Below are 17,100 nucleotides of genomic sequence, written 5' to 3' on the forward strand. Positions count from 1 at the left end.
GTTTATCATTTGCATTTTTTCTCTCTTGGGCATTTCAAGAACGTTTAAAACATTTGGGGACAAACAAGTATGATGTTTGGAGGTGTAACAGAGATTAATTTCATTTAATAATTAAAAAATAATAACTTTTTTCCTTACTTAGGATTTTTGTCTTGTTTCTAGTCCAAATATCTACATTTCACAGCAAAAACAAGATTATTCTACTTCCCATTGGCAGATAATTTTGTTTGTTTTAAGAAAAAGCTTGATTTAAGGTGAAAACTAAACAATATTTTTACTTGATATAAGCATTTGAGATATTTTGAGACAAAGCAAATTAAGAAAAGCATTTTTTTTTATTTCTGTACCTGAATACTGTTAGATTCACCAGAAAAAAATGTCAAATAGAGTTATTTAACCATCTTTTGAAACTGTATTCATATCGCAATATTGCAATATCAGATGTTCCCAATATCATGTAGCCCTGTTGAAACCAAAACAGAGTATAATATTGCAAAACTGTTATTGATGCATTAGGCAAGTCCTCTGCTAGAGCCAATCAACCCTAAAATGAAAGGTAGGGATAATCTGTAGTATTTTTAGTTAGTATGAAATGACAAATAGCATAGAAAAATATGGAGGAGCTTAGAGGCAGAGCCAAAATAAGAATAAAAATAGCAAATGTCAAAGTCAGAACATGTTTGTGTGATGAGCAGTCAGATGCAAAAAAAGAAGAGCTGAATAAGCCATTTTCCAGTACATTCCCTCAATCACACCACAGCACTGCAGGGATACACACGCAGACTATACCTAAGCGTACTTCCTTATGTGACTTTGTACAATTCCTAACATTACGACCACAAAACAAATAACATAGCCTCATCATAGAGCTCTGTAATTATGCACTATTAAATATTATCATGAATATGCAAGTAAATAATCTTAGTTTAGTCCCTTACAACTGCATAGCACCATTTAGCAACATACAAAAAATGTAGTACTGATTATCAACTGTTCACAACTACCACACATGACAAGTCGAGAGACAGACACTCTCTGTTTCTCTCTTTGCTCTGATTCTCTCCCTGTTTCACCCCTGGCACTCTCTCCTCTTCACAGAACACACAGAAAAGAGCAGAGAGAGAGAGAAACGGCCTGCCAAGGTTTGGGCAAAGGCCTCCGCAGCATATAATTTAGCCCTCTAGTTCTCATCCTATTACCACGCTGGAAGAAACCCCACAGAAGAAAACAGCCTCCTCCTGAAAGACCACAGAACTGTTTCTACAGCAACCTGCAGACTCCATACAGTATGTAGAACCCATAATCTGCGCTAAATAGAGGAAAACCTGTATGAAATGAAAACTAATTTGCCATTCGTAGTATTTCCGTGCACTTGTGGCTAACCTTAGCTGCGCTGCATTTCATAGCTTCCCTTGAATGAAATATCAATGGGAAATATTTACACTGTAAAGCACTGCATAAAACAAAAAAGAGTATGAAAAGCATGAGATAATGTGAAATAGGTTAAAAGCTTGCAAGTTATGCCTAGATTATGCTGAAACAAACAAAAAAAAAACCCATCACAAACACCAAAACATTACAAACCATTAACTAAATCAGTAAATTACTAATGGTTTCTAGTGTGTTTTGGGACATATTTCTTACAGTATAAAGAATTATAAGACATAAATAAGATTTTAACAACAAAAAAATAAGTTATACAAACTTTAACTTAATATTTTTAGTCTGTTTGACTGATGCAAGTTATATACATAGTTAAATACAAGTGAACAAATTATCGGTACAGACACACAGGGATCTTTACATTTAATATTAAAAACAATTAAAATTCCCATTATAAACCTCCAAAAATAGGCTATAAATTCTAACAAATGTTCTATTATTTATTTTTTTAGCAAGGAAGGAAATCCAAACTATATTAGATCTCAAAGCATATAAGACCACATTACAGGCCCTGTTCAAACTCAACAGACATCGAGAAACCATTTCATACCACATTACAGTATTAATCTAAGGATGCTTTCACACCAGCTGGTTTTTATTTATTTATTTATTTATTTATTTATTTATTTATTTATTTATTTGTTTGTTTGTTTATTGCCATAACTTGGATCATTTGGGCATATCCCAGCATGGCAATGAAAACCAAAACAAACAGTCAGAGATCAGTTGGGTGAGGTGGTCTTTGCCTAATTAAAAATGGACTGTGGCGTGATTCTGGTGAGAAAGCAATGTACAGACCAACAAACTAGGTTTTATCACATTTGATTATGAGATATTATATACACTTTGTGAAATACAGCACTGTTTAGAAGGAATACTGGGTTATACTGCAGTACAACCTACATACAGTTGAAGTCAGAATTATTAAACCTGTTGAATTATTAGCCCCCCTGTTTATTTTTTGCCCAATTTCTGTTTAACAGAGAGAATTTTTTTCCAACACATTTCTAAACATAATAGTTTTAATAACTCATTTCTAATAACTGATTTATTTTATCTTTGCTATGATGACAGTAAATAGTATTTGACTAGATATTTTTTAAGACACTTCTTAAACAGCTTAAAGTGAAATTTCAAGACTTAACTAGGTTAATGAGGTTAAATAGGCAGGTTAGAGTAATTAGGCAAGTTATTGTATAACAATGGTTTGTTCTGTAGACAATTAAAAAAATATATAGCTTAAAGGGGCTAATAATTTTGACCTTAAAATATTTTTTTAAAAATTAAAAACTGCTTTTATTCTAGCTGAAATAAAACAAATAAGACTTTCTCCAGAAGAAAAAATATTATCAGACATACCGTGAAAATTTCCTTGCTCTGTTAAACATAATTTGGGAAATATTTAAAAAAGAAAAAAAAATTCAAAGGGGGTTTAATAATTCTGATTTCAACTGATTTCAACAAGTATATACTAATACCAAAAGTACATATTAATACCTAAAAAGTACAAATGTGTACCTTATAGTACACGATACACTTTTGTACCATATACTGTAGGTGGACATCAGTACCTTTACGGTTCACTTTTGTACCTTTTAAGGTTCAATTTTGTACCCTTAATGTACTATGAGGTACACATTTGTACTTTGTAGGTATTAATATGTACTTTTAAGGACCTGTTAGGAGCAAAATATTTACCTTTTGAAAATGTACCACCCCAGTGACAGATTTTGTACCTTTATTTCTGAGAGTGTGGAGCAAAATCCCTACTAAAAAAACAACAGAAACCATCACAGAAGTTCTAATGGTTTCCTCTACAAAAACCATTATACAAACCAACACAAGCAATGCACTTTAATGACTTCTAGCATATTTTGAGAATTTCATTCATTTTCTTTTTGGCTTTTCGGAATGAACCGCCAACTTATCCAGCATATGTTTTTATGCAGCGGATGCCCTTTCGGCCGCAACCCAACACTACGAAACACCCATACACTATTGCATTCACACACATACACTACGGCCAACTTAGCTTATTTAATTCACCTGTACCACATGTCTTTGGACTGTGGGGGAAACCGGAGCACCCAGAAGAAACCCATGCAAACATGGGGAGAACATGTAAACTCCACACAGAAATGCAACCTGACCCAGCCGGGGCTCGAACCAGCAACCTTCTTGCTGTGAGGCGATCATGCTACCCACTGCGCCACCGTGACACGCCATTTTGAGACATATTTTATAATTTAGTGTGTATTTTAATAAAAGGCAAATGATCAGGACAGACCGAAAGGTCCAATACAATTTCAATAAAAACCAAAAATATTAATAAATTCCATTATAAACCATTATAACTTCTATGATAGTTTCTATGTATATTGTTTTTTTTCATCAGTGGTAAAATGCCTAAATCTATTTTGGACTTAACAACAAAAATGAGCGATGAGATGAGAGTTCATCTAAATGTGACAATTTTTGGTCCATTTCGAAACATTGCCTTGTGAAAGCAAACTGAACCAATATAAAATTGCAACATTCTGCCATTTTTGATCCCTGCTTTAGATCTACAGGTGTGGAAACATCCTTACTGTCACTGCACTGGTGGATGTGTTGAGCTGGATGAGCACAATGGGTGACATTGTGAGTCCAGACGCTATGTCATGTGTGAGTGTGTGAGCAGACAGCTGAATGCCAGCATTAGCTCTTTGGCTAGACTAAGTTTTTAACATCTCATAAACACATGCAAGCTTTCAAGACATAAAATCAGATACCGTATAGCTCACTATATTATATAGCACACACATATTCTGTGAGGATTTCAACATCACCGATCAATCACAGTTCAATTTGTGTTGTGAATCAAAATGATGTCAATATCCCAATGGTGGTTTAATATCAAACCCTTCAGTCCTGAATTATAATTATTTTGTCATAAACGCTGAAGGTGATTCACATTGATTTCTACTGATTATTTACTCAAATAATGACTTTTACTTGGATACACATGTTGGTATGTTTATTGAGATGTTTTCAAAGTAGCTGCAGGATGAAATGAACCTTTCTGTTTGAATGTACTGTATTTTTAAAAGGTAATTAATTCCTAACAGCTACCGCATCACTCACATACAGTCTCTATTTAATACTTGAAAGTCTCAAAAATACACACACAAATGCAATTCACAGGTGAAAGAAGATCTACACATTCGCAGTCATAATGAACTCATTCACGAACATTCACGATAAACATTCAAAGATTTCTGTACACTGTTATTGTCTATATAAGGTCCCAGGGTTAACAGTGCATGTCAAAGCACAAACCAAGCATGAAGACAAAGGGATTGTCTGTAGACCTCCGAGACAGGATTGTCTCGAGGCACAAGGCTAGGGAAGGTTACAGAAAAATTTCTGGAATAAGTTCCAATGAGCACAGTGGCCTCCATCATCCGTAAGTGGAAGATGTTTGGAACCACCAGGACTCTTTCTAGAGCTGGCCGGCCATCTAACCTGAGTGATCAGGGAAGAAGGGCCTTAGTCAGGGAGGTGATCAATAACACGATGGTCACTCTGTCTGAGCTTAAGCGTTCTTCAGTGGAGAGAGGAGAACCTCACAGAAGGACAACCATCTGTGCAGCAATCCACCAATCAGGCCTGTATGGTAGAGTAGCCAGACGGAAGCCAATCCCCGCCTGGAATTTGCCAAAATTCATTTGAAGGACTCTCAGACCATAAGAGACAAAATTCTCTGGTCTGATGAGACTAAAATTGAACTCTTTGGAGTGAATGCCAGGCGTTACGTTTGGAGAAAACCAGGCACCGCTCATCACCAGGCTAATAGCATCCCTACAGTGAAGCATGGTGGTGGCAGTATCATGCTGTGAGGATGTTTTTCAGAAGCAGGAACTGGAAGACTAGTCAGGATAGAAGGAAAGATGAATGCAGCAATGTACAAAGACATCCTGAATGAAAACCTGCTTCAGAGTGTTCTTGACCTCAGACTGGAGTGACGGTTCATCTTCCATTAGGACAATGACCCAAAGTACACCTCCAAAATATCAATGGAGTGGCTTCACAACAACTTGATGAATGTTTTTGAGTGGCCCAGCCTGAGCCCAGACCTAAATCCTATTGAACATCTCTGGAGAGATCTGAAAATGGCTGTACACGGATGCTTCCCATTCAACATGATAGAGCTTGAGAAGTACTGCAAAGAGGAATGGGCAAAAATTCCAAAAGACAGGTGAGCCAAGCTTGTGGCATCATATTCAAAAAGACTTGAGGCTGTAATTGCTGCCAAAGGTGCATCAACGAAGTATTGAGCAAAGGCTGTGAATACTTATGTACATGTGATTTTTCAGGTTTTTTTATTTTGATTAAATTTGCAACAATTTCAAAAAAAAAAAATTCACATTGTCATTATGGGGTATTGTGTGTAGAATTGTGAGGAAATAAATGAATTTAATCCATTTTGGAATAAGGCTGTGGAAAAATGAATCGCTATGAATACTTTTCGGATGCACTGTATATAAATATTTTGTGCACGTGAATTTGTTTTCATGCATGTGAATTTGGCTATATGTGTGTATATCATGTTTTTTGCGTGAATTGTTATTGAGACTGATCTAGCGCCATACGGGACCGTTGCTGTTTATGGAGGATGAGAGAGCTCTTGGAATCTAAATATTCATCTAAATTTGATATTAAAATAGCAAATTAAAATATACTAAAATTTCTTAATTTGTGAATGAAGGTCTCAGGAGATTGGAAAGTCATGAGGGTGTGTAATTAATAAGAACATTTTTATTTTAAGGTGAACTAACAATTTAATAACTGGTAGAAAGTGCAACATAAAAAAAGTCCCGCCTTCTAACTACTACAGCCAATCGGTAAATGCTACTGTGGCTTCAGTTGCCTTTGAAACAGTCAGAGTTCACTCACACTATAATATACAATTTTTTAATGCTACTTTAGTGTAAGAAACATTTATTGTGGGACAATAAATTGTGGGACAAAAAAAGATTTAGTTAAATACAGTATGTCATTTAACTGGCAGTTTATCAAGCAATTTTTTGAGATTTCAAGATTTTACCATTCAAGTAGATGGCAGTTGCATGCTCAAAACGGAGGTTTCCCGGAGGTGTTGCAAATATTGGCGCAGAGTTAACAGCCTTTCTTTAAATAGCACTTTGACTGAACTTAACACTTGCTTGCTGTCTGAGAAAAGGTGTGTTGTTGCCTTAGGAGAGCCCTGAATGTAGCTTTCTTTATGTCTTGCTCTTTTTTCACATACATCCATTTTTCTCTGCTGCTTTGAGCAATTCTGCATTACACACTGTAAAAAATATCCGTAAATTAGCAGTTTTTCATATTTTGTGATTCATGTTCTTATTTTTCTGCTTATTTATCCTTTTGAATTGCATTATAAGGACCTTGATCTTTCTTCCAACAACTTTTAGCCTTGAAAGTTCGGGGACAAAAATAATTTTATTAATTTTATTTATACTTTTATTTAATAGTTTAAAGTGCTATATTTTGTAAATTACAGTGCAAAAACCTTGTAATAAACTGCAAGTACATTTTCTGTTATTTTACAGACTTACTGCTCTATATATTATTTCCTATACATTACATTACTTCAAACTAAAATGTACTAAAATGCCAATAAAAGTCACTTTGTTAAACTGTAGAGTTGAATTTTCAACATTAAAGTCAACAGAGCAGAGATCAACATGCCATAATGCAATTCACAAATGTAAATAAACAGAAATTATATATTTGAACACAGATATTTTTACAGATATTTTTTAATTAACAGATATAAAATATATAGACAAATCTTTATTGAATGACATCATATCTCACAGGACCTATACTTTAAAAACCCCTGCTTTACATGCAAACCTTGTGTTTCTGCAGGTCACATCATTCCTGGGAAATAACTAATAATAACCCATTTAGTAGAGTGTCTGCAAATGAGAGTGTGTGGGAATATAAGCAGGCTGAGTTTACTAGTGTACACAGTAACACCAGAACGCTAAAGGCGATTCTTGACTAAAGGATGACCCATTTATGGACATACAATATTTTTGAAAGACCAAAATGTGGGAAGGGATGTTACTATACTTTGTGTGTTTGCTCTTTCATTGTGCCGGTGTGTGTATTAGTTTACTGCCATTAGATCTCTCAAATGTAGGGAAATAGGACACGCTGAAGTCCTCAGAGAATAAGAGAAACGTGGTAAAAACACAGAGTTATCAACAACAGATGAAAGTGAGTCAAAGCTTGTTTGTTGATCTATACAATAAAAATTTAATTCAAGTTTAAAAATGTTGATGATTAAAAAAAATTGTTTTTGAAAGAATAATTAAGGCAGAAAAAAACATTTAATTCACAAGAGAACTTTGTTATACTGTAATTATGCCCCAATGTACTGTTAAAATGAAAGTATTTCCCATAAACAATGTTTTACCCATATTGCCTTGCATTGTGTTTAAATGTGAAGGAAGTGTCTATAATTTGAGCAGAATTTTTTTATACATGTTCTGCGATCAGTTTCTAAAAACAAGTTATCAACAGAGGGTGTTACTCTAGGGTGTTCATTGTAATTCATTGCCGTTTTCCATGTCTTTTGAATAAATTATGGGAACTTCATGTGAAAAAAGTTGAACAAAAACACTTTTATTGACTCTTTTTAGACGTTTTAAATGATATATTGTCTGGGTTGGTGATGTAAATTGCAATATAAAACCATCTCATTAGCAGCGACTGCTTTTAAAATATGTTTTCACATCTGCTAAGAAGATAATTGCGCTAAGATGGCTCCCTCCACATTCTTCATTTATTCGGCAGTGGATATTTCAGCTCTATGATTTAGTATTGTTAGAACTATTGTCAACAGCCAGTTTAATGTCAAATGTTCACATGTCAAAACTCTAATGTTATTTCCTTTTTGCAATTCTGATTAGTTGACAATTTTCTTATTAAGACTTTAAAAAATTCAATTTCCTAAATTCAGACGCCATCAACAGCAACACCTTTGAGCGCCCGACTAAGCAGAATGATTGGACCGATCCATTAATTCAAATACAAAAGCAATAACACAATTTTAGCAAACATTTACCAAAGCAAAGACAAACAGAAGCTGCAAACAACCTTCAGCTACAGTTCCCATACCGATTCATACACACACACACACACACACACACAAACGCACACAGCTCCTCCTACCGATTTTAAGTGTGATAACAGTGAGTCGTCTGACAAGCTCCTCCAGAGAGTCCTCTCCCATCTTCACCCACAGGATCATGATGAGCAGGAGCCAGGAGAGCAGGAGCTGCAGAGGAGAACACACTCAGGATTGAGAGATGATGATGAAGCCGTGCTGCTGCAAGAGATGCTAGAGAGAGAGAGAGAGGGAGAGAGAGAGAGAGAGAGAGAGAAAGAGAGAGAGAGAGAGAAATGCCTCAGCAAAGCGGCAGGGATGAGATAGCAACACACTGACACACATACACACTCATGCTCTGCATCAACCAGGCAGAGACACACACACATAGAGGTAGGCGCACATGTGTACTGTTAAGGTTACTGTATTTACAACTCTGACAGTGTAACCATGACCTACAAACATGCATGTGCTCAGTATGTGTAAGTATTCATGTATATTGTGTGTGTGTGTGTGTGTGTTTTACTGAGTTTTTTGGGGGGACAACTTAATAGTTTTATGTTGAATGTACTTGAATTTGTAAAAACAATTAGACCAAAAAACAAAAAAACCAGTCATTTTGACCTTGTGGTGACTATTTTTTTAGTCCCTTGAAGAAAACATCTTATAAATGTGTGTGTATTACGGAACGAAGTATTTTAAAATCGTAAAAACATGTGCGTGTCGTGTTTAGGGGGAAGGTTATGATAATAGAGGAAAATACAGTTCGTAAAGTATTAAAAATATACGTTTGTCTATAGTAAGTCCCCATAAAACATGAAAACTCACCAGGCGTGTTGTCATGTCAATGTAATATATCTCAAACAGTCATAATTTGAGAAAATAACTGTATGGAATTTGATGCACTTACTGCAGTCATCATCGTCTTCAAGGTCAAGAAAGGACATTTCTGTTTGTTCGTGGTTAATTCTGTTATTTGTCATTCGGTATATTGCAGACATTTATGAAAATTAAACAGCAATTTGATATCGTCACAGGATATAACTCCACAAAGGTAGTATAAAGAATCATAGATGAGTTCAATGCTGCACTTAGTTGCTGCATTAGCTGCATCAGACTGTACCTCGAGGAGCTCAGAACTCTGTGCTTGAGGAACGTGGCGACATCTTGTGGTTGACAAGTAGAAATACAAAATGACATTAGTTTTGCATTCCAAAAAAATGTATAACGCTATAAAAATACAGTACAAGAGAACAATTCTTATACACAGTATCCACATTGGATAAACAGGAAAGAAGAAAAAATAAACACAAAATTAAAATACAATAAACAAACAAGTAAAACAATAAAAAAAATTGGTTGCATAAAAGATCTCACATTTCTTATTTTCAATAGATCTAAGTGAATTAATTACAAAATGACATGAAATTGGTTGACGTTTCCTTGCAACGCATTATACGATACTGTTTTAATATGAAATCCAATTGGGGTAATTAGCAAATTAGCTGTAATGTGTTTAAACAACAAAAATAAAGTATTCAAGCAAGCTGTATTTAATTAAAGCACAATTTAAGCTACTGGTCAAGCGATTAAAAAAAACGACTATTGCTTTAAAAAATCTTAAAATTAAGATTAAAAATAAACATTAAAACAGTCAGGGTGAGGAACAGCAGGGTTGCAGTATTAATTTATTATACATTGTGCTTTCTGCTTTTATTATATAGGTAATGATTTGATCCTATCATGTATATTTATTAATACATATCAGCTCAATAATGTTCATGTCTGGTGACTGGGCTGACCAATCCTGGAGCACCTTCTTTGCTTTCAGGAACTTTGATGTAGAGGCTGAAGTATGAGAAGGAGCGCTATCCTGCTGAAGAATTTGCCCTCTCCTGTGGTTTGTAATGTAATGGGCAGCACAAATGTCTTGATACCTCAGGCTGTTGATGTTGCTATCCCCTCAGCAGATTTCTCGCACACCCCCATACTGTATGTAACCCCCAAATCATGATTTTTTCCCTCACCAAACTTGACTGATTTCTGTGAGAATCTTGAGTCCATGCGGGCTCCAATAGGTCTTCTGCAGTATTTGTGAATATTGGGATGCAGTTCAACACTTTTCCAAATGATCAACTAGAGTCAATTATTATTTGTTGCTCTTACAACTGGGATTGACAACAAGACTTTTGTCAGGTATATATATATATATATATAACTTATATGATATAAAAATATATATTCATACATTTAGGTATTGTATTACAGATATTATAGGGGGAATACATGGATTTATGATTGATAAATTATCAAACTAGCACTCACAGCAAAAAAATATTTGATTTGTGCCTAAAAAATGTGCCATGTGCTAGACCAGGCGTGACCAACCCTGGTCCTGGAGATCGACCTCGCTGCAGTTTTCAGTTGCAACCCATATCAAACACACCTGCCTGTTATTATCAAGTGCTGTTCAGGTCCTAATTAATTGGTTCAGGTGTGTTTGATCAGGGTTGGAGCTGAACTTTGCAGGAAGGTCGATCTCCAGGAACAGGGTTGAGCACCACTGTGCTAGACCTTAGACTTGCCGACGTTAAAAATACGCATGAGCTTAGATCATAAACTGTAATATATGCAAATGACTAAATAATAAAATGTAGAATGATAAATTACTAATTATAATCCATTACATCTTTAATTGGTTATCTTTTCAGCTGCATAGTTTTATTGTAGCTGTAAATATACAGCAATAAAAATAAAGTCTAGTGTAACAAACTCATAAATATCAACTTCGCAAAGCCAATCAGTTTGTCACAGTTCTGTTGTTTAATACTTCACCCTCCATATTACATTCAAGCCTTTAAAAAGCTATTAAAGCGATCACATATCTTGGTTTAAAGGGCATCTATGATGAAAATCTACTTTTGTAAGCTGTTTGGACAGAACTGTGTGTAGGTATAGCATGTCCATTGTCATATTGGAGTGATAGAAACACAATAAGTTTCATTTTAAAAATTTCCTGACGTTAAAATAGGATCCAAATCCCAGTGATTTTGAGGCCCACTGCAACGTGATGTAGGAGTGTGGTTTTCCCCGCCCACCGAATTGATTGATAGGCACCTTGTCCGGTCCACAGAACATTTTTTTGCAAAGAACCTGGAATTAAAATATCTTTTCCAATTTTTTGCGATTTTTCTAAGTTTTCTAAGTTAACATTTTTTTAAACTATAATCACTACGGCCGCATGTTGTAAGTGAACGTGCATATTTACCTGCATGTGTGTACTGCAAAGGGTATTTGTGTGACTCATCGTTTCAGAAAGGCGTTCAAGGGTGAATAAACTACACCACAAATACATGAAATAAACTTACTTGGTATTTATGACTAATGAAATGAAAACTCCCAATCATATATATATATATATATATATATATATATATATATATATATATATATATATATACAGTTGAAGTCAGAATTATTAGCCCCCCTTTGAATTATATTTTTTGAATTACAAACTCTTTTGTTAATTTTTTAAAAACCATTTTAAGGTCAAAATTATTAGCCCCTTTAAGCTAATTATTTTTTTGATAGTCTACAGAACAAACCATCACTATACAATAACTTGCCTAATTACCCTATCCTGCCTAGTTAACCTAATTAACCCTTTAACTGTCACTTTAAGCTGTATAGAAGTGTCTTGAAGAATATCTAGTCAAATATTATTTACTGTCATCATGGCAAAGATAAAATAAATTATTAAAAATGAGTTATTACAACTGTTATGTTTAGAAATGTGTTGAAAAGAAAAATCTCTCCATTAAACAGAAATTGGGGGAAAAAAATAAACGGGGCAAATAATTCAGGGGGTCTAATAATTCTGACTTCAACTGTATATATGTCTATTGATCTAAGGCTCCGGATGGCCAGTCCTCCACTCCACCTTGGTCCCACATTCATTTCAGAGGAGCGCTACCCTGTACTAAAATGGCGGCTCTGTTGACGCATTCCTTCCAAAAGACACCAACAGCGTAGGCGACATCTAATGTAAAAATCTATGACTTCTGTTTAACTGACATAAAGCAGGAGAAGTAGACATGCAAGTGGGAGTGATGGAGAAGCAGCTCATTTGCATTTAAAGCCACAGGCTAAAAAACAGCTACACTGTACACAGCAAAATGGGCAGATTCTGGAGGCTATAATAAATCTGATGGGTATTTTGAGCTGAAACTTTACAGACACATTCCGGAGACACCAAAGCCTTCTTACATCTTGTAAAAGGGGTAAAATAGGTGCCATTTAATAGTGAAGTAATTCAATACTTGACTAACAAATTGACCTGCCCTTGAAGTCACAATGAAATGAAAAATCTACCATAGTTTATATATATAAAAAAAGGTTTATTCATTCAAGAAAAGAAAGACAGGATGTTCGATTTTGAATTCTGCTTTGTAGACGTGTGCTATACAGAGCAGAAAGAGCTTTAAACCATCAATGAACAATCATTTCAGTCAGCTACAGCCTCAAACCCCTGCCACACATTAAAATACGGATAAAAAAGTCTTCTCCACTTCATCCGAGGACAAAACTAATCATCAATTTTCATTGTCCATATAAAGGGGGACATTTTTTTTTCTTCTCCAGCTTCACCAAAGCCACTTCCATCAATACAATTCATGAACATGAGAGAAAGACAGGGGAAAACATTACAACAGCAATCTATTAATATTGCCCATAATGACCCAATACTTCAAAATCGCAACTTCATCCTCACAGTATCAACCTGAGGCTTGAGAAGATCACAAAGCATTGTGGGTAATTGATTTTTGTACATGTATGAAATTATTATTATTTTTTTTACAGCAGTCAAAATAGTTCATTAACTGTAATTCAGGGGTGTCCAAACTCGGTCCTGGAGGGCCCTTGTCCTGCATATTTTAGTTCCAACCCCAATTAGACACACCTGAACTACCTAATCAAGTTCTTTCTATGTATACTAGAAACATCCAGGGAAGTGTGTTGAAGGAAGTTGGAGCTAAACTATGCAGGACACCAGCCCTCCAGGACCGAGTTTGGACACCCCTGCTGTAAGTGCATGTAACTGAACAGGTCCATTCATATAAATTAAACAACTGCTTTACGGTTTCTTGCTCGTTTTTTTTTACACAAAGGTCACAGCCTGTATAATTACAAACATAATATATATATATTTATAATCATGAAAAAGGTTCATTCGATAGTCATCCAGAACCATAAACACAGTCGGATTTGTCTTATGAGTATTTTAAGACACAAAACAAAAGGGCACAAGAAGAAAACAACTCCAAAAATGCATGTAAACCTGGACTTAAATATTATCAAAAACAAAGATTTGTACAAAAACCAAAGAAAAAAACCTAGTATTCACACATTAACTACATCAACTGAAAATAAACAGACTTGTGACCTTGTGCTACTGAGTCACACGGTAAAAACCACTAAACAGTCAAGTGACTGAACTCATTTGTCGATGACACTGCAATAGGATATTCTAGAAAGGATTTCCCTGTTATATGGGTTCATTACAGAGCGCCAGAAGAGTTCTGAGTAGCCCTATTAATAAACAGTCTTTTCAGACAGCGAGCACACGTGACGTTGACATTCGCAGAGTCAGATGTTGGAGCTACGTCTGCCTCTGGTGGCCCCGAGCGAGGGCCGCAGGCGGGGGTCACGGGCCTTGTAATGTTCATTGAAGTCCAGACGGAAACTGAGGAACTGGAGACTCTCGTCAGAGCAGGTCATTAGCAGCGCCAGGAACTCCTGCACTATGCCCTGAAACACAGGAAAAAAGATCACAGCTCAGGGTTATTTTGGTTGAAGTTTATTTAACTCTTGTGTGCTGTTGGGGATATTTTCATCCACTTCTGGGATGATTTTGAGTCTTATTTTGGCCACAACTTTCTCTGCGTTTCAGAAATGAAATTAGTTTTTGGTGATACATGTTTTTTTGACAAATATTTTAGGAAAATGCTTAGAAATTTCTCAAAGATTCAACAATACACTCAAACAACTAATTGACTACCCTTTTGTTATGTTGGGGGCTGTTTTTGCCCCATTGACCTCCATTATAATCTCATTTTTTGATTGCAAAGCCATCAAAAGCCAAGAAAGGTTTTGTAGAATAAAAAGAGCATGTATACAGCTATATTTTGTATGTTTTGACATATTATTTAACATTTGTGGATAAGAAATTATATTTATTTATTTTTGGTGTGGGCAGAGATAAATTTGGTAAATCCTTAATATTGAGCCCTGAAAAGTCCTGTGAAATAAAAACTATTTAACCATGAAACCACAACCCATTTGCACATGCATATTAAGCAAGTTCATACACAAAAAAGATGAAATTATTGCGGTATGTGGACATAACACAAAGTCAAAATAAATCAAGTAATTTTAGCAAGCTAAAGTCAAATTTATGCATATAAAATATATTTTCCCAACAACAAAGTGTGGCTAGAGAAAAAGGCGAGTGCCTAGTAATGTTGGAAAACAACTAGCCACAGTGGCTGGTGATCAAAAAAGTTAATGTCAAACCCTGATTATCAATAATATTATTAATGATAATTTATTAAATTAATGGTAATTTAATAAATGCTGCTTTGATAAACTGAATAATTTCATTAAAAAAAAAATTGACCCCAAACTTGACCTGTAGTGTATATACCATTTTTTTTTTTAAGAAAATTATTTTTTATGAAGGCGGCATTTAATAAATGTAAAAAAAATTGTTATTTGTTAAATATTTATTACGATTTTAAATAACTGCTTTCTTATTGTATGTGGTTTTAAATGAAATTATTACTCCAGTCATTACTGCTTTTATTACTATTACAATTATTATTATTAATAACAACAACAACAACAACAACAACAATAATACAGTAATAATTATTAATAAGTAATATTAATTTATTAAACATTATTAAGCTTATTTTAAAACATTTAAAAATCCTACTGACCCCAAACTTTTGACCGGTAGTGTCCATATTATATAACTATAAATGTAAATATATATTCTTTGTATATTGTGTATAGTATGTGTATATATACACATACACAGTAGACACATATATATGACGGAAATACAAACTTAAATTGCGGATGCGATTAGTTGTTTGACAGTACTAAAAAATACACATAATAGTTCATAATATGCGAGTGTATTTCATTGTTACTAATCGTAGTACTAGGGTGAGCCTGCATGTGTTATTAGTTTTAGTGGTTGTTATCGGGCAATTACATACCTTGGAATGTCATGATTGACCAATCAGAATCAAGTATTCTAAAGTGTCGTGTAAAAAATTTTTTTTAATGGTTATATGCAATTAAAAAAATCTTTAAAAAATAACAAAAAATGTAAAGAGTGTATTTTGAAGGTCTAAGTTCAATCACTTTTTAAAAGCGCTGCCTTCTCAGAAAAAACAAAACTGTTCAGGGTTAAAGACTTAAAGGCACAGTATGTAATTTTCACTACATTTCACTAGAGGGCGTGTTCCTAGATTCCTAGATTTGATAACTGCGGTGTCTGTTTTTATTATAGGATTAAATGGCCTACTTATGTCCGGTTTACACTAGCCGACAAAATTCTTGTCGCCTAACCAATTTTTAAAAACAACAAATAATAACTTGACTTCTAGTTCATCATTTGGTATCAAAAGTGGCTTAAATGAAAGTCAAAGGCCTATAGATTACCCTTATTTACCCCAGACATGCTCAATAATGTTCATTTCTGGTGACTGGGCTGGCCAATCTAGGAACACTTTGACCTTCTTTGCTTTCAGGAACTTTGATGTGGAGGCTGGGGTATGAGAAGGAGCTGAAGAATTTGCCCTCTCCTGTGGTTTGTAATTGAATGAGTATTGTATTCACGACAAACAAAAGCGGATTTTGATGATGGCGTGACTGAGTATGGAATCACGACGATTGTGGTCTTCATTACATTCTATGGAACTCATGATGACACTTCAACACTTATTATGACTGTATGAAGCAGAGTAAGACTAAAAGCTGTTAAAACTAAAAAGCACTGAAGCAATTTCTGAAACAAAATCAGCGGAGCTTTCATTATGCCATAGTCAACCGCCTCCAGGCGCTTCTGCTTACAGAAGAAGCAGTACTTTTTTAATCAATCTAAATACATTTTAGGGTTCTGTTATAATAATGCTTTGTGCAGTATAATAAAACACAGAACATTTTAAAGCAATTCTGATGTTTTCCTGTTTTCAATGAAAGCAAACTGGAAATAGAGGGTGTGTGATGTCATTAGTAAGGCCACTAGATAAAATTGCTTATTTCTCGGGACTTATACATCCTTCTAAACATTTATGATAATGCAAGTACATCAGTCAGCAAAATATATAAAAATATGTATATAAATATAAATATATAATACTGTACTTTTGTATAATACTAGTATTTTTTAGCATTTTTTAATGGAAGTAAAAAAAAATCAAACATAC

At 34.6% G+C, this 17,100-nt stretch overlaps 1 protein-coding gene across 1 annotated transcript in view; it reads right to left on the reverse strand.

Moving 5' to 3' along the window:
* Positions 1–13,002: 13,002 nt before the first annotated feature.
* Positions 13,003–17,100, reverse strand: part of tubgcp3 (tubulin, gamma complex associated protein 3) — a 40,965-nt gene continuing 36,867 nt past the window's right edge. The window contains exon 22 of the mRNA XM_056456650.1: positions 13,003–14,410. Coding sequence (XP_056312625.1) covers positions 14,249–14,410 — 162 coding nt within the window. The 3' untranslated portion in view covers positions 13,003–14,248. The remainder of the gene's footprint in view (positions 14,411–17,100) is intronic.

This window comes from Danio aesculapii, chromosome 1, assembly GCF_903798145.1.
Source record: "Danio aesculapii chromosome 1, fDanAes4.1, whole genome shotgun sequence".
In the NCBI taxonomy this organism is placed as follows: Eukaryota; Metazoa; Chordata; class Actinopteri; order Cypriniformes; family Danionidae; genus Danio; species Danio aesculapii.